The following is a 26,865-nucleotide window of genomic DNA, read 5'->3' on the forward strand; positions in this document are numbered from 1 at the left end:
GCATCAATTCTTCTGCATTCAGCTTTCTTTATAATCCAACTCTCACATCCATACATGACCACTGGAAAAACCATAGCCTTGACTAGACAGACCTTTGTTGGTAAAGTAATGTCTCTGCTTTTTAATATGCTGCGTAGGTTGGTCGTAACTTTCCTTCCAAGAAGTAAGCATCTTTTAATTTCATGGCTGCAGTCACCATCTGCAGGACATCAGCATGTATTACATTAATGGATGAAGTCATGTGTTACATTAATTGATTTTCAGACGTTAAACCAACCCTGCATCCATGAAACAAATCCTACTTGATCATGATGTATAAGTTATTCTGTATGTTATGATTTGTTTTGCTAGTATATTGTTGAGAATTTTTGTACCCATATTAATAAGGCATTGATCTCTAGTTTTCTTGGGATGTCTTTGTCTAGTTTTGGTGTCAGGGTATTGGTGTTCTCATAGAATGAGTTGGGAAATATTCCCTCCTCATATTAGTCTGCCCCGCTTCCATAATAGGAACCTCATCCTCGGTAGCTTTAACTACTACTCGGTAGCTTGTTTATTTTCTCACAGTTCTGGATGCTAGCAGTCTGAGATCCAGCTGTCATCAGGGTTAGTTTCGAGTGGCCCCTCTTCCTGGCTAGTGGACAGCCACTCTCTCTGTGTCCTCACGTTGCCTCTTCTCTGTGCGTGTATATGAAGAGGAAGACTCCCTCATGTCTCTTCCTCTTCTTGTCAGTACTTTCTTTTTAATCAGTACTATTGGTTTGAGGTCCTACCCTTAAGACCTTAATTAACCTCAGTTATCTCATTATGGCCCCTCTCTCCAAGTATAGTTCCCCGGGGCAAGGCTAGAGCTTCAATATATGAACATTTGAGGGGGACACAATTCAGTCCATAGTGCTCCATTTTTGGAAGACTTTGTGAAGAACTGGTTTTAATTTTTCTTTAAATGCTTCGTAGAGTTAATTTCTGAAGCCATTTAAGTCTGGGATTTCTTTGTTTTTTGATTGCTATTTGATCTCTTTACTTGCTTTATGTCTATTCAGATTGTCTATTTCTTTCTGTCAGTGTGTCCATTTACCTAGTTTATTGGCAATAATTGTAATATTTTTAAATAATCCATTTTATTTCTTTGAGTTTGGTGTTAATGTCATCTCTTTCATTTCTGAGTCTAGTGATTTGAGTCCTCTCTCTTTTTTTCTTAGCCAATCTAGCTAAAAAAGTTTGTCAATTTTGTTGATCTTTTCAAAGAGCCAGGCTTTGGTTTCATGATTTTCCCTATTTTTTTGTCCTCTATTTTTCTGCTTCAGTCTTTATTATTTTCTTCCTTGTACTTGCTTTAGGTTTGGTTTGCCCTCCTCTACCCCAGTATTTTATTGAGGAAGATTAGGTTATTAATTTAAGATTTTTCTTTTTAAGTATAAATATTAACAGATATAAATTTGCTCTAGGCACTGCACTGCTTTAGCTGTATTCCATATGCAGTGGTTTTTATTTCTAGGCAAGCTCCATATGCATCGAAGACCTGCTAGTTGCCCTAATTAAATCAAGTCTTTATCTTTTAATACCTATATTGTGGGAGTAATCCATACTTGTTTACAGAAGAAGATATCTGGATCTCGTGGTCCCAGATGTGCTTACTTATCACCAGCCTTGGGGGTGGGGGTCCATTAGTTTTTCTTTTTTAAAGTCACTTTGGGGATGTCCATAACTCCGGGAGTTGGTAATGGACAGGGAGGCCTGGCGTGCTGCGATTCATGGGGTTGCAAAGAGTTGGACATGACTGAGTGACTGAACTGAACTGAACCGATATCTGTTTTTGTCCTGTATGGTATTTGGATGGTTATTGATGGAGTTAGACAGATATGATCTTGTCTAGGGTCAAGAAGAAAAGGAATTGCTAGAATATTTTTCTTCCTCTTTCTATCCCTATAATTCCTCTAGGCCTTGTCTTTTCAAACAAAACAAAACACCCCACACCATTTGTATAGCTCACAGATAGACTTCAACAGGCTGTAAGAATGAGCTTTAAAAGTGTAGAAAGTCCTGATCTGCTTGGGTGAAGGAGCTGAGGAGGAGGTTGGCAGACTCTTCAGGTTCTCTTCTCTCTCTGTTCTTTGGATGGGCTCTTTCTCTCTTATCTGCACGGTTTGGGGAGGACCATGGGGCCATCATCATTTATGTCCCTAGTTTGTTCACCTTGGTGGAAGGTTAGCGCCCTCCTGTATACTGGAACTGAAAGTGTGGGGAGGAAGCACCACCACACCTGTACCAGAACGCAAGCCAAAGTTGTTTCTTCTGACTCTGGGACACTGTGACTCTAGCTTGATCTCTCCCAGGAATCTTGGGCCAGGTGAGGAAGGCAGTGGTTATGGGTGAAAGAAGAGGGAGCCAGGAGATTCCAACAAGCTGGCAGAGACTCCTGGAGGAGCAGAACCACAGAGGGAGAAAGACCTTTGTTTGAATTTTATTTATACTTCATCAGTAACCAAGATGACCCCATTTTCCTTGGAACACGAAGGGCCACATGTCCTAACCCCTACTAAAGTCTGCTTTGTTGGAGAGGCAGGTGTCATTCTGCTGAGAGCTGAGCTACTAGGGTGTACGCCTTGGGGTCCATTCCTTCTCCTCTGTCATCCCCATACACAGTGGCCCCCGTGCTGCTGGGGAAAGATTTTCCAAGACCCAGCGCCTGGTGGCCTCTTGACTGCTCTCTAATCTCTGCTTCTCTGCTCTGCCTTCTTGCCTAGCAAAAACAGTCACCGCCGAGGAGTGCCTGGCGAACCCTGCGAGCATGAACCGCTACGGCGCGGACCCCTCCTCCCCCACCGTCAGCCACAGGAGCTCCCTGCCCACCTCCTCTTCGCTGTACTGCAAGCGGCGGAGCTCTCGAGACGGCCACCTTGGGGCTGGCCCAGCCACCACAGTCGGTGGTCCCCACACCAGCCCCACGTCCCCCGGAGGCCCCTCGGCACCTGGGCTACGGCCTCCTGGCTCCAGCCCCAAGAGGAATGGGACCTCTCTTGAAGGAAACAGATGTGGTAACGTAACGCATGGGCTGGCTTCGCCGTGACCTGACCTCCCCTCCCCTTGCCCTGAGACCGCCGAGTATAGCGGGACTGGGGACTGTGGCTGTTTGAATGTGGGAACGCAGGGAAATTAGATGTCTCCACAAATCCCTTTGTGGATTTTTGTTGTTCTTGAAGGCAACTGACTTCAACCTTTGACCACAAGCAAAGACAATGGTGTATGAGAGTAGGCTAAACTATAGGAATAAGTAGAATCCAAAATGTACAGTGGCTCAGCTACAGTAGAAGTTTTTATAGTTGGTGTGTGTATCACAATCCAGAGACCCAGGATCATCCGTTTTGTGGCTCTGCTGTGCCCTGTGGCCTCCATGCCCCGTGCACCTAGCGGGTGGATTGGGTCGGTAACTGGCAGTTTTCAGCCATTGCTGATTAGAAACGTTCCTTCCTTCTGCCTGTTTCCTCCTGTGGTGCTTTGTCTCCTCATCTCTCGTACTTTTCCCCTTCCATCTCACAGTAGGAGCCAAGCTCTCGGCTTCATGAGGTCTCTCACTCTAATTTGAATCCTCTGCAGCCCCAGAAAAGTGGTCTGTCTGAGGCATAGCCTAAATAGCTATGTATTGAGCACCTACTATGGGCCAGACACTCTCCACACATTATTTATGACTTTTATGAGTTATAAATGAGCCACCAGGGAAGCCCTATTATTATATCAGGCATATATTATTATTGTAGGCATTATTAGATTCGATTTACAAATAAAGCATGTGAAGATCAAGAGATCAGTCAAGCATTGAGCCAGGATTTGACTTCAGCTGGCTCCAAATCTGGCTTTCAAAAACTATGCCTGGGGTTTTCACATGTTCAGTGGGCCTCAGTGGGTCCCTCTGAGGTTCTAGGGGAAGGCTGGAGAGGATGGGAGCAGACAGGACTCAAACACCACCCTCTGTAACCAGGGCCTCTTTACATTTGCAGAGTGGGGTTCTTCATTTGTGTAGCTTGAACAGAGCTTACGCAGCTAAACACATGTGGAAACTGTAGAGATAAACCATGCTAAACTGAGTGACAGTAGATTAAAATAGAGAAAATCCTACACATTTGTCACCTAGCAGCCAGCTTGGGTGCTGCCACAGGCCCTCTGGAGGGCTATTAAGTTTTCCCCCTGCCCAAAGAGGTGCTTGGTATTGCTCTGAAATTGCATCCCAAATGGAAGCAGTCGATATTAAGAAACCATATTTCTTTAAGAGGGTTTGACCCAAGTCATAAAACTGGAAGGGACCTAGAAATGGATTTTCCCCCATGGTGCTAACCTTAATGGTTTAAACCTGCAGAAATCAGAAACTGGCATGAGACCGTGTGAGAAGGTAGGTATCACGTGAATACTTACCCTGGGCTACTACTCATGGAGCACGATATGCTTGTCTAAGGTCTAAGGGTGGAGCTGTGAGCAAGACAGTTATGGGCCCTGTTCTCGGACAGTCTCCAATTGCAGAGAGACAGATGGTTAACAAACAAAACCGAGGGGCCCCTTTTGGAAGCCGATGGGCTTCCCCTCAGGATGCTTGTTGTCAGGCTCCAGCCCAAAGCCACAGAATCACATGATTCTTACCAAACTCTCGAGAAACAGGATGAAGAACCTGAAGCCCATGAAGAATAAGATGATCAGGTCCAGGAAGGGGTTGGAAACCTGGCCACCGGCTCTCATTCACTGCGCTTTGCACACAAACACGCTGATAAGGCTTCAGAGGTGTGAGAATGTAGTGCCTTCGTGTTGCCCAGGACAGGCTGTGGTTTGAGGGGACCTTGGTGATCCTTCCCAACTCCTCATTTCCCAGCAGAGGAGCACAGAGACACTCACACGGTGCTGGGTGGAGGGGCCTCTGACTCCTGGCTCACTGATCCTTCTCTTCTTTCATCAGATTCTATCATGAGTTAAAAAGTGTCTTCTGGATTATGAGTGAGCAAAAGGAAATTATGCGTGTGCTTGTGGGCCTGTGTGAGACAGAGTCATACACAGGCAGCCGCAGGAGGACCGGGCTGTGAAGGTGTCCGGAATTACTTTAGATGGATTCACAGTCTTCCATTCCTGGTGGGTGTGAATTCAGCATTCGAAAGAGCCACCACCATCTTCATCCTACATCCATTCACAGCTGGGTTTCACTCTGCACATGTCTCCAGCAGCACCCAGGGAACAGACCTGACCATGCACCAAGTTCTCCACACTGGAGAACGGCCCCCTTTCACAAAGGCAATCGGCGAGTGCTTTGCATGCTCTGTTTTAGGAACAAGATTTTTTTCACATCCATCATGTCTGACCACTGTGCAGTCACATCCGCCTAGCCTGGCTATGTCAGCCCAGCCCCATGTGTCTTTCTGACAGCCTGACAGCAGCTGGAGGGACTGTGTGGTTATTATCTTTGTGTGAGCCTGGCAGAGGCTGGAAAGCTCCCTCTCCCTGCTAGAGCTAGTTTGCTTTGGATCCTGAGCTGGTCTCTAGGTGTGACAGCTTCCTGCTCCTCTCTGTCTTGTGTGACTCTAAGGCCCCTCAGAGAGGAAACATGAAAATGCCCACAGCTAGGACCAGGTGCCAGGAGTGGAGCCCCTTTCCCTCCACACTCATTGCCTGGAGAGCGTCACCCTAAAGACAAGCCACACCCCTTGCTCAACCCCATGGCTGTGGCTCACAGAGAGAGCCTTTCCCTGGCCTTGCTCAGAGGACCTTAGGCTCCCATGGATGGTGTTGTGAGTCGGTCTGGTGTTTTTCCTTCCTGTCAAACATGGGAAATTAGATTTGACCTCTGCTCTGATCACTCTAAAAATCATTCTTGGCACTGAAGGCTTCCCGCCTTTGTAATCAGAGCATCTATTATCACCCTGATTACTGCCGACACTCCGATGGGGCAGGCTCCAAAGGCAAATGCGATTTCCTGGTTCCTCCTCCCCTTGTTGAGTGCAGATGTCCTTAAATGCAATGAAATCATCTCTAATAAGCATGCATCCATATTCAGATAGCCCCGGGGTACATTAACAGTTTCCTGGCAAAATGCACCCCCCCCCCCCCACGTTATGCCAGATCACCTAAGGGGACCCTTCCAGGTCTAACAAGGAAAAGGCAGGGAAAATCTCAAAGAAAATCCAATTCTCAACCAAACCATTGTATTGAGGATAGACACAGCAATGTGATAATGTATTTTTCTCAGCACCAATGCAGAGCTGTGCCCTTCTCAAGCACATTGAAAAGAGGAGGAAAAAAGAGACAGCAGAAAATCGCTGCACCCTGAGATTAAAGAACATAAACGGAAAGGAAGTCTTCTCAACTACGAACTTAGAATTACTCTGTAGGGAAGCTGCCTCATTGTTCAGAGCCTGAAAATAAGATTAAGGATTACACACACAAAGCTTTTGTGTAAATTACTAATACTGTTTTTGCGAAATGTATTGATTTGTTTTACATTCATTGAACCCATATTACAAATACATTTGCTTGGAGCCATGGAGGAGTCAATGATTATAAACCCTGTAATGAGACGATTCTGGGCTTCCCAGGTGGCACTAGTGGTAACGAACCTGCCTGCCAATGCAGGAGACGTAAGAGGCACGGGTTCGATCCCTGAATTGGGAAGATCCTCTGGAGGAGGGTATGGCCACCCACTCTAGTATTCTTGCCTGGAGAATCCCGTGGACAGAGAAGTTTGGCTGGCTACCGTCCAGGGTTGCAAAGAGGCAGACACGACTGAAGTGACTTAGCATACACGCACATAATGGGAGGATTACATTTTTCACCAAACTCTTAGCCCAGGACCTGGTACAGAAGAGATGCTCATTAGGTGTCTGTGGATGACTAGGGGGAAGATGAAAAAGATCATCCTCAAGAATTAAAAGATAACTGGAGGTTACAGGCAAGCACATGCATAATGGTAATACTAAGCAGAATGTGGAGAGCATCGGTAAGAGAAGAACAAAGATTTGGGGGTTAAAAGTAGAGGAAGGTGACTTCCAGATGGCAGGACATGGAAATGCTGCCTGTGAAGGGGTCTACCTGGGCTTTGATGGCTAGTAGAACTTCTTTGGAAAGGAGGAAGGATAAACAGCTTAAGAAGAGGTGGCAAGAATACACAGGAGAACTGTACAAAAAAGATCTTCATGACCCAGACAACCACGATGGTGTGATCACTCACCTGGAGCCAGATATCCTGGAATGCGAAGTCAAGGGAGCCTTAGAAAGCGTCACGACAGAGCTAGTGGAGCTGACGGAATTCTAGCTGAATTATTTCAAATCCTAAAATATGACGCAGTGAAAGTGCCACACTCAATATGCCAGCAAATTTGGAAAACTCAACAGTGGCCACAGGACTGGAAAAGGTCATTTTCATTCCAATCTCAAAGAAGGGCAATGCCAAAAATGTTCAAACTACCACACAATTGTACTCATTTCACGTGCTAGCAAGGTCGTGCTCAATATCCTTCAAGCTAGGCTTCAACAGCACATGAACCAAGAATTTCCTGATGTACAAGCTGGATTTAGAAAAGGCAGAGGAACCAGAGATCAAATTGCCAACATCCGTTGGATCATAGAAAAATCGAGAGAATTTCAGAAAAACATCTGCTTCATTGTCTACACTAAAGCCTTTGACTGTGTGGATCACAACAAACTGTGGAGCATTCTTAAAAAGATGGGACTATCAGACCACCTTACCTGCCTCCTGAGAAACCTGTATGCAGGTCAAGAAGCAGCAGTTAGAACCAGACATGTAACAACAAACTGGTTCAAAATTGGGAAACGACCAATTAAATTCGAGGAGCAGATAAAGGACAGGAGAGATCACTGAGGTTTCAGAAGCATGAAGAGGAGGAGATGCTGCTTCTAGAGAAAGAGAATGGATTAGTTTGGGACATTTAAAAAAAAACAAAACACCACCCCCAGATACACCCCCTACTCTCTTCCTCCTTCACTGATCCTGCATCTTTTAATCTGCCCTGGGGGAAAAGCATTTATGCCACAATGCAACTCATGTCCCTGACCAGCATGGACCAGGCACGGGACCAGGCTCCTGTTGTCCAGGAACCCCATCTAGTGGGGAGGTTGGAGTGAGTGCTTTGGCAGAACCGAGGGCTGGGGAGGTGCTCAGTGTGGGCGCAGGATACAGACCTCTCACAGACAGGGCTTCCAAGACCACAGCAGTAGAGACCCAGGACAAGCACCGACATGCGCCCTCCATTCTGCCATGTCATCTCAGGGTGATGCCAGTGGAGTCACACAGGACCTGATGTCATTTTGGCATCACAGCACTCCAGAGCCTATCATAATAAGCATTCTCTGGCCACCAAGGCCTGGGTCACAGGAGGTCCGGGGCCCACAGAGACAAGTGGTCAGGAGGGGTCTTTGAAGTCTAGCATGGGTCAGCATTTCCACTGCTGGAGGAGACCCCTCTTCTAGTGCTCTCCCCTGTATAGATGAGGGGGTGCAGGGCTGCCTCTGTGAGCCGTGTCCGGTGCGCTTCTAGCCTCACTCGGTCACAGGAGATCACTCAGGCCACCTTGGACTCAAGGGCCAGGCAAGGGGGCAGGCGGCACCAGGTGGGCATCGAGCCCAAGCCTGCAGCCTCACGGCCTCCCTCTCTGTGCTCTCCCCTCCAGCCTCAAACCTTTCTCCGGACAGGCAGGATGCCCGGCGGCCAAGGAGCAGGAACCCTTCCAGCTGGTCCGTGGAGGATGTGGTCTGGTTCCTGAAAGACGCAGACCCGCAGGCTCTGGGGCCCCATGTGGAGCTCTTCCGGAAGCATGTATGCACCGTGGTGGGTCTTGGGGGTGGGGTTCAGGGAGCTGTGGGGTTGGGGAGCATCTGCACTACACCCTGGGGGCTCCACTCAAGGGAGGCCAGATAGGACCACAGGTTTCTCAGAGCAGAACAGCCACTTAGTCTTGTACTGAAGGCACGTTTGTCCTGTCTGTTCCCTCACTTGGTCTTTATCAGGAATCCTGTTTCCCAGCCCGTCTAATTGTCTGTGCATTCAGCAAACGTTGGTAACACACCTACAACGTGCCAGCAAGCTAACAGTGCCTATTCTTAAGCTGCTTTGAGGATTAAATGAAAAAATGCACAATGCCTGGCTTGAAGATGGCCTTTGGTTAGCAGGCATTTGTATCATTATTTAGGAGATTCTAAAATACATAAAGATGGTAAATTTTTTTCGCTGGTAATAATTAGTATTTTATCTGCCAAGCCTTCTGTGTCATGGTTACAATTGTTGCCGTAACCAGTTACCACAAATGCAGTAACTTAACACGACAGAAATTTATTATCTTACAATTCAGTGGGTCAGAAGTCTGACAGGGGTCTCTCTGAGAGAAGACCATCGTGTTGGTGGGGCTGACATCTTTCTGGAAGCTTTAGGAAGAATTCATTTCCTTGCCTTTTCAGCATCGAGATCCACCTTCATTCTTGGCTCCTACCTTCCCGTCCTCATCCTTGGAGCCAACAACATCAAGCTGAGTCCTTCTCAAGCTGCCAGCTCTTTGGTTCTTTATTCTGATTTCTTCCTCCACTTCCGAGGACCCTGTGATTGTATTGTCTCCCTCCCTCCCCGATAATCCAGGACACTCTTCCTATTTTAAATGCAGCTGGTTAGTAGCTTAATTCCACCTGCAGCCTTAATTCCCCTTTGCCGGGTAACTTACTGTATTCACAGCTTTCAGGGACTAGGATGTAGACATCTCATGTGAAGGAGAGGGAGCATTCTTCTGTCTACCAACGTTACCATTTTTTTTGCTCCTTGTCTTTTATTTTATTTGAAATGAAGTTCACAAAAATCATACACTCGGACCTGGAGAGGACTGTCGTCTAACCCAACACTCATTTTATTAGGGATATATTTGACCTCAGCTAACAGTGAGGCCTTGAGAGCAGGGACCGCAGAGGGATGTTGTTTAGACAGATCTGAGTGGGAGGACTCCGGCTTCCTTCCAGCTTGAGAGGAGTCAGCAGAAGTCTAGGCAGTGGGTAAAGAGAGAACATTAGGCAATGAGGCCCCTGGGAGGGCTCACAGATGAGCTTTGCCTTGCTACGAAGGACATGGAGTGTGAGTGACACAGAGTAGGTGCTTCTCAGGAACGGCTGGCTGGTTAGAGGAATGGGAGGGGCTGATAACACTTGACATTATGTGACTCCTGTACGTGCCTCTTCTTCCCACCAGAGCACCTAAAATCTCCACCCTCTCTCTCTAGTGATCTGAAAGTAGCACTATAGATGAAGGAGGAAAGTTTTTGAATTCAACATGCAGTCTGGATGGGTTACCGTTTTCAGAGACAAATGGGAGCAATTTCAGGATCTCAAAGGATTGGCTTTCCCTTAGTACGTGTTTGTGCTAAACCCTCGATGAAGCAGGGGCATTTTTTAGTTGTGTGCCACCTAGTACTATTGACAGGGTCAAAAAGCACCTGAAATCCCTTTTAGATTGTCATTAGCAATTTGATAATCAGCTGAAAGCTGGTGGGCTTACCAAGAAAAGAAACCAGCAATCAGGATGATGAATGGAAGTCAGGGCCTTATGCCGGCGCCTGGAATGGAAAGGGAACCACTAGTTTCAGGGTCTCACGAGATGATACTTTGTCTTAGTCAGTTCAGGCTGCTGTAACAAAGTACCATGGACTGAGTGGCTTATGAACAACGGCAATTCATTTCTCAGTTCTGGAGGCTGGAAATCTGAGGTTGGGTCACCATCAAGGTTGGCTTTCAGTGACAGCCCTCATTCAGTTTTGGACTGCTGTCTTCTCATTTCACGAGGACACTAATCCCATTCTAGAGGGCTCCACCCTCATGGCCTATGTACTTCCCAAACTCACACCTCCAAATACCATCACTTGAGTGTTAAGATTTCAACATATGAATTTGGGGAGCAGGTGGGGAGGACACATTCAGTCCATTGAAGCTTTCTCGCTCCTACAGCCCTAGATTGGATGAAGAGGTCAACATATGCATGGAATTGGGAATATGGCTGGGATTAGGTTAGATTCCTTCTATCAGGAGAGAGCAGTAATATGAAAGATCCAGTGGATCATGACCCCAGGGAGAATGTGGCATGAGGAGCACGCAGTATTTGTGGGCTTTCATTTGTTTTTTCAAGATACTGCTGTGGGACCAGGAGAATATACATCTAAGTAAATCCATATTCCCTTACCTTATTTCCTGACCACAATCTAGCCGTGGCCACTATTTGATTACTTTGACCACCTTCTGGGTTTTCTCTTTTCTCATCCTGTTCCACCAGGAGATTGATGGCAATGCCCTCTTGTTGCTGAAGAGTGACATGATCATGAAATACTTGGGCCTGAAGCTGGGGCCTGCACTGAAACTCTGCTACCATATTGATAAACTGAAGCAAGACAAGTTCTGAAGGTGTTTAAAAGATACAAGCAAAGTCCAGACAGCAGAATCTCCAGACCATCTGCCTTACCAACATCACCACCATCACAAGGACTCTCTTCTGAAAAAGAACCGTCACAAAGACTTGGTCTTTTTTTTTTTTTTTTAATAAAATTCATAGTTCTTGACCTTTTAAAAAATTCAACATGGCCCTTTTGAAAGGTTCCTCTGTTTTAACGATTTGCCAAAAAATTACCCCAAAAAGGCCCATTATTTTTAACATTTCTAGTTGGTTGGTTGCTCTTAGGGTAGGTCCTGTTTTTATAATAAGCGTTTGGGGAACTGAAGGCTATCACCCAAGGAGGACCTTGGAGATTTCCAAGCATGTGGGAAGAACCTTTGTTTCTGCAGGCTCTGTGGGGATGCCCACCACAGCAGCCCCCCGTCTTTAACTCTGACCTGGAGACCTATCATTGTCAACCTTGCTTGATTCAGCTCTGGAAGCTGTCTTCTGAGGGTAAATGCCTCACCTTGCACTATCCGGAAAACTTGAATTCTTTTGCTCTCTGAAAGAGAAGAAGAAAAAAAATCTTTTCTATTCCTAGTTATCTGAAGTACTGTGTTTTCCCACTAGGGGGCAGACTGCCAATGTAATTTCAGGACCCTCACTGCAGCAGCCTGATATTCAGTACCCAGTGGATGAATTAGGGTTTCTGGGAACAAGATCTAGCCTACACAGACACAGAGAATTTATTCCACAGTCAGCACCACAGATTGCAATGTGGGAAGAAACCATCTTCTAGAAAGTTCTTGTTCATAACCAGTCATTATCGACTGACTGAGATGCACAAGCAGCAAAGGAAAAAATTTGGAAGCACGTTCTTCCCAGATGGGGTATTGGAGTCTCTTCCCTTCCAGAGTCCTTCTGAGGCGTCAACGTATTGGCGCACCAGAGACTCTTAGTGACATTTAGCCACAGAGTTTCTTTTAAAAGGAAAAAAGATATCTCAACTAAGCTTTGAAATCGGAAGGTGTTGATTTCTACTTACATTGTGGGATTATATAGTTGTATCTGTGGCTAATTTTAATAATAATAGCATGTACACAGACATGGTATTATTGAGTTTAATTCAATTTACAAATCGGTTTTCATTTCTCACTCTGGAATAATAGAAAAAAATTGATTTCTACCCCTTTGCAGCTGTGTCCAGGGAAGGGCAATGAATCCACAATTTACTAGGCAGAAGGGGAACCGTATCTCCATTCTTCTTATCTTTTCCTTTCTCTCTTTTCCTGTCTCCTTTTTCCTTCCTCTCTCACTGAATAGGAAACATATCTTCAAAATGAATTCACCTTTGCTATGGGCATATCCTCTTCTGTAAAAAACAAAAAAAGAAAAAGAAATCCATGTTGTTGGACATGAGGAGATGAATCCTAGACTTTGTGTTCCCTGGGAGGGGGAGGATCAACGATAACTCCAGACCTCCCTTGGCCCAAAGATCAGAAAAGGCATACCACCCTCAGGATGCAACCTGGACAGGTATCTCTCCGGTGAGAAGAGCAGGAGGTGAGTGCAGCCTCTCACCCTCTACTGGGACTTCCCCGGTGGCTCAGTGGTAAAGAACCCACCTGCCAGTGCAGGAGATGCGGGTTCGGTCCCTGGGTCGGAAGATCCTCTAGAGAAGGAAATGGCAACCCACTGCAGTATTCTCGTCTGAAAAATCCCACGGATAAAATTCCTAAGAAACCTCCCATGCCATGCTCCTAGACCCATTTTAATGAGTGATATTTGAGAAAGCACATCAGAGCAGAATCCTTTTTAGACACACAAACAGTGGCTGACTTAAAGTGCGACAGAGAAGGGACAGAGGAGAATGTCCTAAAACTGCCCACGAAGCCGAGCTTGAGTTATCAGGCTATAGAAGAGCTGAATGTCTGTCGGTCCCGGCTGGTGACTAAACTATCCTGAATTGGGCCTTGGGACAGTGTCTTCAAGATTTTGAAGCAATAAACTGACTCTGTCTCTCTAAGTTTGCTCATCGTAAAGTGCTCACAGCTGGTCTGGAATTAGTCTCCTTCAGAAAACCATGGGGAGTGTATATATTCAGAACAGCCAGTATGAAAGCAGTGAGATCCAGAAAAATTCCACAACAACCCATGTTCTTCAGTCCAAACCTTCTGAGACTTGTGGTGCCTCCTCCATCCATATATACCCCGTGCACTGCTGTTGTTTAGTTGCTAAGTCATGTCCAGCTCTTTTATGACCCCATGGACTGTAGCCTGCCAGGCTCCTCTGTCCATGGGAATTCCTAGGCAAGAATATTGGAATAGGTTATTGTTTCCTTCTCCAGGGGGTCGTCCCAACCCAGGGATCAAACCCACATCTCCTGCATTGACAGGCGGGTTCTTTACTACTGAGCCACCTGGGAAGCCCTGTACCTCATACAGAAACTTTCAAAACTTTCTACCATTCTTGCTAGTGCTTCCCTTGTCACAAAAATACCAACACTGGTGCCGCCGAGTGAAAATCATCCTCAAACAATATCGAGGAGATGCTTGGAGGAGTGTTCAGGGGAGAGAGATTTTTCCATCTTGAGAAAATCGGGTCCATGTTCACGTGGATCTGCTCTCACAGAGGTGCTGTCTTATTTTGCTTTAAACTTTAAGCAGGACAGATTGCTGCAGCCATGATATTTAAGGTTTGACTTTTAAAAAATCTCATTACTCTTAAAATGAATGCTGCCACATTAGAGAATAACCCAGGGAGGAAATTCTTCCTTGCCTGTTTTTACACTGAAATGCAATTAGCCGGCCAAATTATTGTCGCCAATCCTGCAATTATAATTAATTTTCACCCTTTTCAAAAATCTTGTCAAACCAGGCAGATAAATAGCTTAGCAAATGTAAAACATGCCGGGCCACCGCCTCTACACGGACCTTACGGAGTCAGGCTGTGTGTGTCACTCTAATCCAAATGGGAGCTTATTTGGGGGGAGGCCTTGCACTTGTACAGATGTGGTACTTGTTATTCCATGGCAGTAGCTTCGCTTCAGGTTGTGGTGAATAATGATATAGTTTTGCATAATTTCAAATTAGAGTGTGTGTGCGCGCGGGCATGTGCGTTCATGTTCGAAACATTTCCAATTATACTTGTCTGTTAAACACTTTTTAAAAAATCTGAGATAATTTTATTGCCTAAGGCATTTAAAATATTTTATAAAGCACATTATTCCTTTTGTGAAGATTTTAGGTGAAAGATGTGCATTTCGTGTGTGTACGTGCATACTCCCTGGCAGTGAAGTGGGAAGAGCCTTTGAGAGCAGCTGGGAATGTATCCACTCTTGTATTTGCTTTGTTTCTAATGCCTTCCCAGTTTTGTAGCACTGAGTTAGAACCCACCCCAGGCAGCAGGGTGCACCGGGGAGGCAGCTGGGGGGCGGTGCTGAGGTTCTAGACCTGCCCGCTGTCAGGCACTGACTGGGCGCGCCAAGCCAGCCCAGGCTCTGCTCCCCATGACTGGGAGGACTGGCCTCGCCAGGGAGCCCACTGGGCAGGAAATGAGCATCCTGAGCGCCTGGTACGGTGCCCACCAGAGCTCCACGCACTCTCATCATTTCCCGGCAGCGGGGCTGTCTGGTATTTTCCTTTACAGCAGGAGAAAGGAATGGGACGCTCCTCAAGAGAAACAAAGAGGATAGTAAAATACACTGGGAAGGAAGACTGAGCTGAGGTTGGTGTACGTGAGGAGGAAACAGCGAGGAGAGGAAGCCAAAAGTGACTGTCTTAGAAAGCAGACACCTCTTCTAACAGGCCCAACTCTTTCAGCTACAATTACCTATTTTTGTATTTGTGTGCTGTATGGAATATGGAATATTTCTTTTTTAATTAAAATTATTTTTTATTACTTTCTGAGATTGTTTTAAGGAGATTTTGTTACAGCTCTGAAGATGATTGGAAATGCCCAGAAGTGACCAGGGACCCAAATTCAGTCATTGTCAGAAGGTCTCGAAAGATGGAGACCCTTTGTTATCTTTCTAAAGAACCCGAGAGGTTTCCATCCGTGTGAGAAGCTGAGTTGTGATGTTTGCTCTGACCAGTGGTTTTTCAGCTCTTCTCTGATGGGCACAGAGGAGGGGGAGACAGAAGCTGGGGAAGGAGGTGATGATTTTTGGTTAAGGAGAGGGATGAACACCTGTCTGTGGGCGAGGCTTGTTTGTAGTTACTGACACATTCCAAGAATTAACACAGCCCTGCTGTAGTCTTGCCGCATGCCACAGCCCCGGTGACAGGGGAAGACTGTGCTGAGAAGACGGGTGCTGAGCCTCGCAGATGGTCAGCCATCTAGCGGTACGAAGAGTCCGGCTCCCATCTCATGACGTCACCCCAGCGGCTCCTCTCACGTGACTTCCGGCCACACTGCTCCAGGAAGAGGGCTGGGAGCCCCCGCTTCCAGAGTGCCCTTCCCTCCAACCTTTATCCTAATCGAAGACGATTCCTTCACGGACAATTGGAAGCTGGATTTTTTGGAAATCTAGCATTTACTTGAAAGAGAATCATTCTTATTTATTGCCACCAGTTAAATATTATGGAAACATGTCTGCTAACAATTTGCTTCGTGTAATTTGTTCTAATGCTAATAAGCAACAGCTGGGACACTTCCTGTGGTGAATTCCTTTGTGGTTACAGTGGTATTATCACACACGGACTTCACCAAATCGCTGAACTTGAGAAGAACTCACTCCGGCTCTCCCAGGCTGCAGGAAAGTCCCCTCACTTAGAAGCAGTTCTGGGCAAAGCATTTTTTAGAGGAGGGTGTGCGTTTCCTTCACTGTCTGCTCTTGAACAGGGCTGCAGATCTGTGCTCTTCAAGTCCCACCTAGAGAGCCTGGGATTCTCCTCCCTGTCAGCAATGAGCTTGATCTCCTCCAGAGGAAACACAGCCAGCAGAGCTAAAGAGAGACACCTTCCTCCAGGTCGGTGCACGGTGCCCAGAGTGAATAGAGAGTCAGGAGTGAAAAAGGCAGTGGAAGGTGGTCTTCTGTCCACCTCGTGTGGGCTGTGCCTTCCCCACTGGGCTTCCGTCAACAGACGAGGCCCAAGATGGGGGGAGATGCGTCTGAGAGCCAAGCTATGCTCAGAGTGGATGAGGTGATGACACCAGACAGTGTGGGCATCTTCCCTCTGAAGGGTCTAGACGTACCACTCAGACCTCCAGGCTGCCGGCCCACCGTCCTCCGCTCTGTAGCTCCACCGCATGGCCCGAGCCTTTGTGTTGCTCCCCATATCAGATGCTTGTTGTAAAGGCCAACACAAACGCCTTCTATTGGATGCTACTTTGGCACACAACCAAAGCCTTGCTTCTCCAAGCAGCTCACTAGAAATAGCAGACCCTCGCTGGGTGTCATTTTACAGTAAGCATATGTGACCGGAGGCTACCTCCACCGTAAATGTAGCATCCTCAAACCTCAGGTGGGCTCCACCTCCCCCTCCGGTGCTGGAATGCCTTCCCTACACCCCTGAGAAATGGCTCTGCCTGACCACTTCCCATTAGGGGGAGTTCAGTCCCATAGGAAGTGGCTTATTTCTCTGTTGGCTGGCTCTGGTTGTGAAAACGTTATTTCTCAGGGAGACACAGATGTCTGTGAATCAGACACAGACGTTTGAGACAAAGCCAACTCTGCAATCTTTCTCTTTTCAACAGAGCTTGTCCGTGCAGTAACCACACCTATAATACAAATTGACATTGGCAAGTCGGCCCCAGCCCCAGTACATTAGTGTAGGGCAGCAGACACTGTGTATAAATGGGGGACCCAGATAGGTCATGGCCATCAGATTCATCAGCCCTGTCAGGAAAAGCTATCGAAATTCTTGTGGCCTCACACACACAGAAGAGGGTGTCCTGGGAGAATCTTTACCGTAGTTGTAAATCTGGCTGTGGTCACATAAGCATGTGAGTTAGAAAAGATTGCGTGAACAAATCTGTAAGTCCATGTTCCTCAATAACTGGAAAAGACGTGGAGGTCCTACCTCTTAATTGTACTCGCTGGTAATATAATAAACTAAGGAAGCTTTAGTTTAGACAAAAACAAGTTGTAATTGATGACAGAAAAGTAAACATGGTCTGCTGTGAATTGAAGCAAGAGTGATGGAGTTTATGACGCCAAGCCCAAGTGGGTTTCATGCTTGTGTGTGCATGCCCCGGAGACTGTGTATTTGTGAGCTAGTGAGATAAGAGGTGGGAATTGGAGAAGGTATGAGAAGGGATTGCAAAAGGGAGCTTTTGCTTTCTAGAGCATTCTTATTCAGGAGAACTATTGAGCAATGATTTAGAAATCAGATCCCAAAGTAACATATAGTTTAATTTATGTAGTTTGCTGAGATAAAATTCTGGATAATGGAACAGATTCTCCGAAAGTATTTAAAACTTGGTCTTTGGAAAAAGTAGCTACCATCCAGCACCTTGCCTCATGGCACCTGCCATATAAAAGTTACCTCATTAATATTCATTGGCTGAAAGAAGGAATGCTTGACTAGTTTTCATATTTTATTCAAAAAAGCCACTGATTTCCTTTTTGGACACCGTATCTTTACTGAAAGGAGAAGTGCTGAAGGGAGGAGGCCAAAAGAAGAGCTGAAGCCTTTCGTTTCCTCTAGTTCCCCAAACGCTCAGGGAGGTCAGCCCCTCAGTTGTGGACTCGCATCTCACTCCTCTTTTCGCCTTAGGATCTCACATTCTCAGTGGCCTCACGTTCTGCTCAAAGTATCAGAGAATAACAATAGGCTCTTTCCAGGTTTGCTATTAAGACATCTTTTCCTTCTCAGTCCGTGATGGCTCTCAGCACTGAGTAATCACTCGAGGACAGTCAGGATCCCTGGGAGTCAGAGGGCACGTCCCCTGAGCCCTGCACTCCCGGTGCCTTGCAGGTCAGCAGAGCCGACAAGGCCCCCCACAAGCCACTCTGTCATCTCTTGATGGTGGCCCGGTTGGGAAGGCGCACCCTACAGGAGGTGGTAGGAGACCACTTTCTCCTGCCCTTTTCACTCTTCACCCGTCTTCACCCTTGAGAGCTGATTTGGAGAGATCAGGGGCTTCTTTTTTCTCTCCCACATAGTTAACAGGAGCATTGAGAATAGAACTATGTGACTGACTGTTTTTTTCCACAACCACACCAAATTTTGGAGTGTTTCACTTTCAAAGAAATCAGCTCAAAAGCCTGAGCATGTGTCCCAAGGATGTTGTCACTGCTTAGAATATTTCTGCTGCTGCTGCTAAGTTGCTTCAGTCGTGTCCGACTCTGTGCAACCCCACAGACGGCAGCCCACCAGGCCCCCCCATACTAGTGCATCTCTTTTGGGGGTGGCTCAGAGGTTAAAGCATCTGCCTGGAATGCAGGAGACCCAGGTTCAATCCCTGGGTCAGGAAGATCCCCTGGAGAAGGAAATGGCAACCCACTCTAGTACTCTTGCCTGGAGAATCCCATGGAGGGAGGAGCTTGGTAGGCTACAGTCCATGGGGTCGCAAAGAGTCAGATATGACTGAGCGACTTCACTTTCACTTTCACTTTAGAAGGTAGAACACATTCTCTTCAAAGTGGAAAGCCCACTGTCATCACTTGAGGGTGGATTCTTTTTTCTTTTTGGAGTCAAAGGCATTGGGGTCATGTCTGCACAGCAGCACAGCTGATCGACTTGGGATGTCAAGCAGTGTGTCTCCATACTCATCAGTTTGTCTTTTGCTTACATTTCCTTACTGGATGCAGATGGTCTGAACAATAACAGCCACAACTCATTTGTTAACTTGAATATATTAATATAAGGAGCTGCACTGCAGAGACTGCTATGGAGGGCAACATTACCTGGATGAACATTCAAAATGTTCGTTGTAAAGCTCGTTTGTAGTTCGCTGCTGTATCTCTAGGCATTGTAAGCTCAGGATATTGTGAGTGTCCCTACAACCTCAAATGGCAGGGGAACTGGGAGGAAGAAGCCTTGGGGGACACCTGGACAGCTCACCTCCAGGGGAGAGCCTTCTTCCACTGGTTCAGATTATGGTGCAGTGCAAAGAAATGAGCCCTCCGAGTTGCCTCATGCCCCATCTCCTCATCTGGAAAAGAAGTGGGATCCAGATGTCCTTTAAAGGCATTTACAGCTATTACTTCCAGCAAAGGCCAGTGGTGCTGTTGGCTCCTCCATATTCTGTTTTACGATTTCCAGCTTCTGCCTCTCCTCCTGTCTGACCTTGTCTAGATGTTTTCTCCTTCTCTTCTCTCACTGGCCCATTGTGGTTGTTCAATGACTCAGTAATGTCTGATTCTTTGCAACCCCATGGACTGCAGCAAGCCAGGCTTCCCTGTCCGTCACCAACTCCCAGAGCTCATGTCCATCGAAGCATTGATGCCATCAAACCATCTCATCCCCTGTTGTCCCCTTCTCCTCCTGCCTTCAATCTTTCCCAGCATCAGGGTCTTTTCCAAAGAGTCAGTTCTTCCCATCAGGTGGCCAAAGTATTGGAGCTTCAGTCTCAGCATCAGTCCCATGGCTCTTCCTCAAAGCCACTGAAGTATGACTGTGCTATCCTTTCTCATTATTTTTACTTTCCATTTCTTTTTTCCTGCCTCTGTGCTTTCTTTGTTTCCTCTTTTCTGTTTTCTTCATTCCATCAGCTCCAGTGCCTTGAGGGAAAGAGAGGAGAAATGGACAGGGAAATAAAGAATTAACAAGTAGCCTCTTCCCTGCCTAACTGGGCCATCCTGGCCCTTGCCTGGCTCCCACCATCCCATCATTAGCCACCTACAACATTCCTCGGCTCTGTGGTGCTTCTGGCCTGATCTCCACCTGCTCATTCCACTCTTCAAGGTCCTGCCCTCTCAGTCGTCCTTGAGTGTGGGAACAAGAGTCCTGTCCCTTTTAATGGCTTCATTTTGTGATTCACCCTGACATTTCCCTCCTGGGCCTCCTCAGCCTTCGCCCAGCATCGGACCTCATGCCCACCCTGTCAGGGGTCCCTCCTCATTCAGCCGCAAAGGTCAGAGCCAAGTGACCTGGAGCCGCTGGGACACACATGCCTCTTGAGAAGCATGAGTTGTTTCTCCCAGCTATGCTGGCTCCTGTAGCCTGCATGGAGTCACTCTTCCCTCCAGAAGCAATTCTGGCCATCCTACCATTCTTCATAGCACATGTAGCTTTGTCCAGACCCACTGAGCACGGACTGCAGCTCCCAGAACCAAAGCCAGGCCAGGGTCTCTGTTTAAATGAGGAGGGCGGCTAGGATCAGAGGAGAAGCAGAATGACCTACATCAGAAGCACTTCTAGGGTACGGGTTGTTTCTAGGCATTTTACAAGTCTGATGAGATGAGTGTTAAGGGGCTTGTGTCTCGGTAGGGGAAGATGGTGACATATTTCCCAAAGGAAAATGTGGTTTCGAGGGGGGAGAAAGGCAGCAAAATTCTGGAACAAGGATGCTCTGTTCCTGGCCTTTATCTAGCACTGTCACACCCGCTCAAGGTCTTTCTAGAAATCAAACTTGTTTGCCTCCCCAGGAACTGAAAGTGTCTCTGCTCAAATGTGAAAGAGTTTGGAGAACTTTGATTTCTTTCATTCTCCACTGTTTACTAAGTCACAGTACTTAATTTTCTGTCATCTTCCAGCTTTATCTTGGATCACATGAGGATTTTTTTTTAAATGAACTCTTCTTTATCTCATCCTCCAGATCTTTTTAAATAGCAGTTGTCTTATATAGTGTATATTTTCATTTTATAATTACCGGTTGATTAGATTATTTCTCTCCTGTATATACATAAAATAATTTTATTAATACAAAGATTTTATACTAAAAGTACATCCATAGATAAATTGACTTTTTATTTTATACACATGAAAACTAAATAAATAGATGAAATAAAATAATTTCATCACAATTGTATTCTGTTGCGAATTTTTCTCCACATTGACAGCGAAAACTTTTTATTAAGGTCCTTAATAACATCACGAAGCATCGTGAGGCTAAAAGTTTTGTGTTTTACTGCTATGCTAGGTTGTGATTATCTGACAAGGCTCTAGGTAAATAATGAGGAATTCTGAGTAAGTGGAAATCTATGTGTACTAAGCTCTCGAGATTGAATGATGATGATTGAAATGTTGTTTGGTAAGTTGAGGGGTTTATATTCAGATTCTTTCTTTCAACTCAGCCTTAGTTAATTTCACATTTCCACCTCCTTATTCTATGTCTGGACCTCAATATGCCAACACAGGGGACCCTCTGCTCTCTCCACCTGGGAGACTGACTGCAGCTGCTCACTTTCTCTGGTGAAGTTCTATTTTTAATGAAGTTGCAAGTAGGCCATCCCCTCGTCTCAGTAAGAGAGCAAGAAGGTTGACTCCATCCCTTTTCTCTACCTAGATGGTCTCTCCTCCTTTCTAATTAAAGATTGTGAAAGGGTGCATTTGCATGGATATTCACATGAGTGCTTGTGACTGAGTTTGTAAATTTGAGGCAAAGTTCATCCAGCATTTGTTGGATGATGGAAGTTTTTGCAGCACTTGCTTGTGCCGAGGCATGTGTGCAAGAAGGGCCTGGTGAGTGTGATGCAGATACTCTAATTACTTGAAAATCCACTGTGCTTTTACTTTTTATGGTTAGAAGTTAATTCTGGAACATTACTTCAACTCACTGCTTTATTTAGAAGTGTGCAAGGAATGCAGAGCTTTGATTAGGAAATGATGTTGTCTTAGGATCTGGCTTTTTTATTTTTAAAATACTAGTGGATCTAAATTTGCAGACCAGAAATCAGTGAATGGAACTCATTGTAATGGGGAACAGTATTTACATTAGAGCGGTAGGCTCTATCACCTGGGGAAAGAGCGGCTCCTTAATTTTTGCTCTTTGCGAGCATGCTGCAATCAGTGTTTCCTGACATTGGGACAATCCTCTCACCTCAAAGTGTTCCTGTGTAATTGTGTCACATGATGGGAAATTGTAATAGGCAATTTGGTTCTGTAATTCAGTTTGCAAAGCATGCAAACATAAGATAACTAGGTTAAATGCAATAAGCATTACACTAAGGTACAAAAACATGTGGGGAGAAAAGAAGCGGTGTCCATAACTTAGAAAGAATATGAATTTTATTCCTCATGTGCCTCAAAGTGTAGATCTTATTAAAGTTATTTGTCCTCTAGTTTAATTTCATCACATATTGTCCATACAGACGCATTATCTGTGTATGAACATACATGGTTTTTTACCGCACATATTTATACAGGTTTTCTCTTGCTTGTAATATGCAGGCTCCGATGAACCACATTCAGGAGTGAGTTGATGTGCTTATTTGTCACAGTGTACAGTGCAAATGGACTATTAACAAATAGACTCATGTAGGACACCATATCAAAATGTGCTTTAAAATTTTCAAAACCTTTTGGTTATCTGTAACTTTTTGCCTTTGACAATTCTTTCATTATTTAGAGGTCTGTTTTTAATGTATTCCCTTAAATGGTCACTACAGGTACACAATAGATACGTACAGTTTCATTACATAAACACTACTGGCCTTAATGATTTTAATATTTTCAGGTGATTTTTCCATTTTTGATGCAGTATTTTTTTTTTTTCTAGCACAGTGTATCATTGACCTGGGACTGATTCAATAAAATTTCTAAATCCTAAGATTCCAAGACAATGCAGTATTTTCTGTTCATGCTGTAAAAAGGATTTCTGTATTTTTAATAAAGAATGGAATTTCTATGAGCCTCTGTATATTTTATCTGATCAACTTTTTAATGTTCATTATTATTACATTAGGACTAGTTCCTGTAAGTGGCTAACAAGGAAAAGTCTTTCAGATGAAGGTTGTTGACAGCCAAGACCCCAAAGGCCTGATTCACAGCTGTCTGGAAAGCCACTCCCACCGGCTGCCTGAGGCCCAGCCCCAGGACCGCGCAGGAGGGACTTGTCACAGGAGCCTGGGGGTCTCTGCTGAGTACACTTCGTATCTCCCCGACCTTCCAATTCCAGTTCAGGACTACAACGGGGCAGCCCCTGGGGCAGGGAAGGAAAACTCGATCTGGTCGGAGCCTCAAAGTGAGGGTTCCCCAGGGGTCTTCTTAGACCAGGATCTTCTTCAAGGTCAGTAATCAGGAACAAGAGGGCTACCTCCTGTGACAGGCGGGAAGATTAAAATTGCAATGCTTGGACAGCTCCTCAAACAGCATCCTTTGAATCTGGAACCCTTGTTCCAGGCTGTTTACTCCCATTGGTTGTAGCTGTTTGGGGATCATGGCTCCTCCTGGTGTTTGATCCAACCCTCATCCTGAGTGGCCAGTGGCCTGCCCAGAGGCCTTCCACCCATCCCTGGTGCTTTGCAATAATCCTTGACAAGGGCAACGTGGTTCTCAATGAAACAATCCAGGATGGGGAATCCTCTCATGTCAGTGTTCTCTAGGCTGGATAAAGCCAGCAAGAAAGGTTTGGGGACAGCTCTTGGGAAGGGTTGGGGTGCAAACCTCCAAAGCCTTCTCCCACTATCTGCCATGGGTTTGCTTAAAACTTAACAGCCTCTGAAAATATTAACCTTACTATTTGCCCTGCCTTGAACACAACCATTTTCAAACTCATTTCTCCCCTCTCTCCTCCAGTCCAGGACCAAGCTAGGTGGCCTTTCTCACATGTCCATGAGCCCCTGAGCCACCCCAAGAAAACCCAGGCACCCAGGTCCTAAGGATCCCTTCCCCGAGCCTGCTCTTCCCCAGTTGTTAGATGAAAGCTCTGAAAACCCACCTTCCATGACTACCTTTTTCTTATTTTGTACCAACTGTAGTATCCTAATTATAAACTGTCCGTGTGGAGAAGAAATCCTGAAATAAATGCTTTTCTGTCAAATCTGAACATAGATTTGACCAGCTGAACACTTCCAGGCCTGGAAAGCAAGGAGGGAACTTCACGATGGAGGGATGCATCTTGCCTGGGATTTTAGCAGCTACATGGTGTGCAGACATCACTGCAGGGCAGGATCAGTGTAGCAGGTGTGCATGGTCAGGTCTGAAGCTGGCGTGTAAACCCCTGAATGCGTCTACATGTATGCACAGCCCCTGCCTCATTCTCTGTTTCTTAAGGGCCAGAAGATATTGTTAATGAAAAAAATTAATCAGTAGTCAATCTAAGGAAGAAATGGAAAATTTTTATCCAAGCCAATCTGAGTATTATAATCCAGGAAGCTCTGAAGACCGGTCTGTCCATCAGAGGTCAAAACAGTACGTTTTTGAGACAAAAGGTTATGCATCCAATGACATTCTGACAGATTACACAATCCAGAGCTGCACGTACAAAGCAGGCAGTGGGTCATCACAGCCCTTTACGAAATGAAGAAGGAATGTCATCCCCTAAGGAGGTCCGGGTAATGCAGATGTACAAACACACCTAAAGGAGAAGGAGGAGACCCAAGCAGGCAGAGAAACATTTTGTTTAAATTTTTGTCTTGCCATAAAAGATGGATTTTATTTCATCAGTAGATTGGACCAGAAGCCACCCCAGCCTGGGTTTTAGTTTTGACTTTCCCACCGACCAGCTGCGGATGTTGGGGAAATGACTTCAACTTTCCAGACCCCAGGGGTGTTAGACTAGCCAAGGTCCACGTTCCCACTCTCACCCTGACCACTCCAGCTGCCCTGAGCCTGCGGCTTGGTCATAGAAAGGCCTTGTGTGCCTAGATTCTCCTGTCAAGATCTTGAGAGTCCTGAGCTGGTGGGAAACCCATGGGGCCCTGTAGAGAAGAGAGGAGTTTAATTAGCTGGGACCAATATGACCACTTATGTCAGGGTCTCTCCTTAAGGATCAACAAGGGGAAGTTATTCTTAAGAACAGAATGGAGTTGATTTTTCTCAGACAAGTTCCCAGAAAAGAGAATTTCCTGTACACCATGTGAATCACGGTGATTCACGTAGTGAGAGAGATACTGCTCCACTGTAGGAAGGTAAAGTACCATCACACTGAGGGCGGACACAGCTTGCCTTCTGATGGCTAAGAGCTTCCATTCATTTTAGTGCTCAATGAACTTGCACATTTTCCAATTACCCCTTTCATTAAAAAAATAATTTTTTAAGGAAAATTGCTTTTCTCCTTGAACTCTTCACCAAGGTTGATTCAAAAAGCCATCTAGGAGTAGCTGGTAACTTATTGTTAACCTATTAGTGGAAGCAATAAAAAAAAAATCTATTGAGAGGCAAGGGCTATTTAAATAGTTCTGTAAAATCCCCCGGGATTGGGAGGTGAAGAAAAAGTGGATCTGACAGTAGCTCTGTTGCTGGTTTCAGACTAACAGGTTTGGCAAGGATGTTTTGTTAGCAGCAGTTAATCAGCGAATCCCATTACTTAATAAGGTTATCACTTAGCAAAAGCTGCAAATTACAGTTTCTTTCTCTCCAGGCTGAAGATAACATCCTTGAAATTTTGCATCTACAAGTAGTATCTCGTTAGCAGAAATGGGGTAAACAGAAGCGCATTGAAAATGCTATTTGTGTGCAAATCAGACTGATGCTTTCATCCAAATATTTTATAGTCGTGCTAGCCTGCCACTTCCCTTCTCACCCATTGTTTGGTGCTGGTGTGGAGTGTAAATCAGAAAAAGGTAGGAAGCAGCTCCTTTGTTCACCACCAGCTGAAGGAAACACACTCTTGTGTCCACTGAGAGTAAATTCACAGGCTTGCAAAAGCCTAAGTCAATGCCAATTCCAGGTCTCAGCCTTGAAGAAGACTTTCCAGTGATTTAGTGATCCAGGAGAGCCACTTGGCCTCAGCAAGACCACCTCCATTAAACCCCTGTCAGCTCTCACTTCCAGGGCTCTGAGCTCTGTCTCCCTGTCTCCTCATACCTCCCCACCCTTAGCTCTTGCTGATGTTTAAATCCCAGAGCCTCATCTGCCAAATTTCCTCTGTGTGCATTCATACAGGTTCACCCATCCCTTTCCCCACGGGCCTGGGGAAGGACCAGGTGGTGCTAAACATGTTGGCGTCTGCTTTGACCTCCTACGAAGATGGCGTCACATCCCCTGTGGATTGGGAGGCGGGGTCCTGGCGAGTGTGTCCTCCAGCTGTTGGGAGGCACTGTGGGATGGAGAGATGGAGGCAAGGGGAGCCATTTCCTCCATGCAAAATGCAGGGCAGGAGCTGCTGCTGGAACAGGCAGTGGAGAACTTTCAGCCTCATCTCCAGAGGGGCATGGCTGTGTCTCAGCCCCTCCCCGACACTGACAGATGCAACCCAGCCGACCTGCTATGCCCTCGCCACACTGCTCCACTTTCCAGTTCAGCTATTTTGTTTGGTTGGTTTTTTTCCTTTCGGCTCAAAAAGCTCCAGAGGGTATGAATTTGAGAATTTTTCTGGGGCGTGGTGTGTGTGTGTGTGTGTGGTGTGTTATGTTTACACGTGGAGGCTCTCTGCCTCCTTCCATTGTGGATGACGTTCCCTCCCACCCTTTCTCCATTCACCCA

At 45.9% G+C, this 26,865-nt stretch overlaps 1 protein-coding gene across 27 annotated transcripts in view; it reads left to right on the plus strand.

The window, feature by feature from the left end:
- The window catches only part of SCML4 (Scm polycomb group protein like 4), a 105,415-nt gene extending 92,626 nt beyond the window's left edge, over window positions 1-12,789 (plus strand). For 22 of the 27 annotated variants that reach the window (XM_069598217.1, XM_069598204.1, XM_069598219.1 and 19 more), the window contains 3 exons: window positions 2,748-3,038; window positions 8,661-8,806; window positions 11,291-12,789. In XM_069598217.1, the coding sequence (XP_069454318.1) occupies window positions 2,748-3,038; window positions 8,661-8,806; window positions 11,291-11,416 (563 nt within the window). In that variant the 3' untranslated portion in view covers window positions 11,417-12,789. Of the gene's footprint in view, window positions 1-2,747; window positions 3,039-8,660; window positions 8,819-11,290 lie in introns of all 27 variants that reach the window. The other 5 variants (XM_069598203.1, XM_069598208.1, XM_069598206.1 and 2 more) reach the window with 1 other exon arrangement.
- The last annotated feature ends 14,076 nt before the right edge of the window (window positions 12,790-26,865 follow it).

The sequence above is a fragment of the Ovis canadensis genome, chromosome 8 (assembly GCF_042477335.2).
Source record: "Ovis canadensis isolate MfBH-ARS-UI-01 breed Bighorn chromosome 8, ARS-UI_OviCan_v2, whole genome shotgun sequence".
Taxonomy (NCBI): Eukaryota; Metazoa; Chordata; class Mammalia; order Artiodactyla; family Bovidae; genus Ovis; species Ovis canadensis.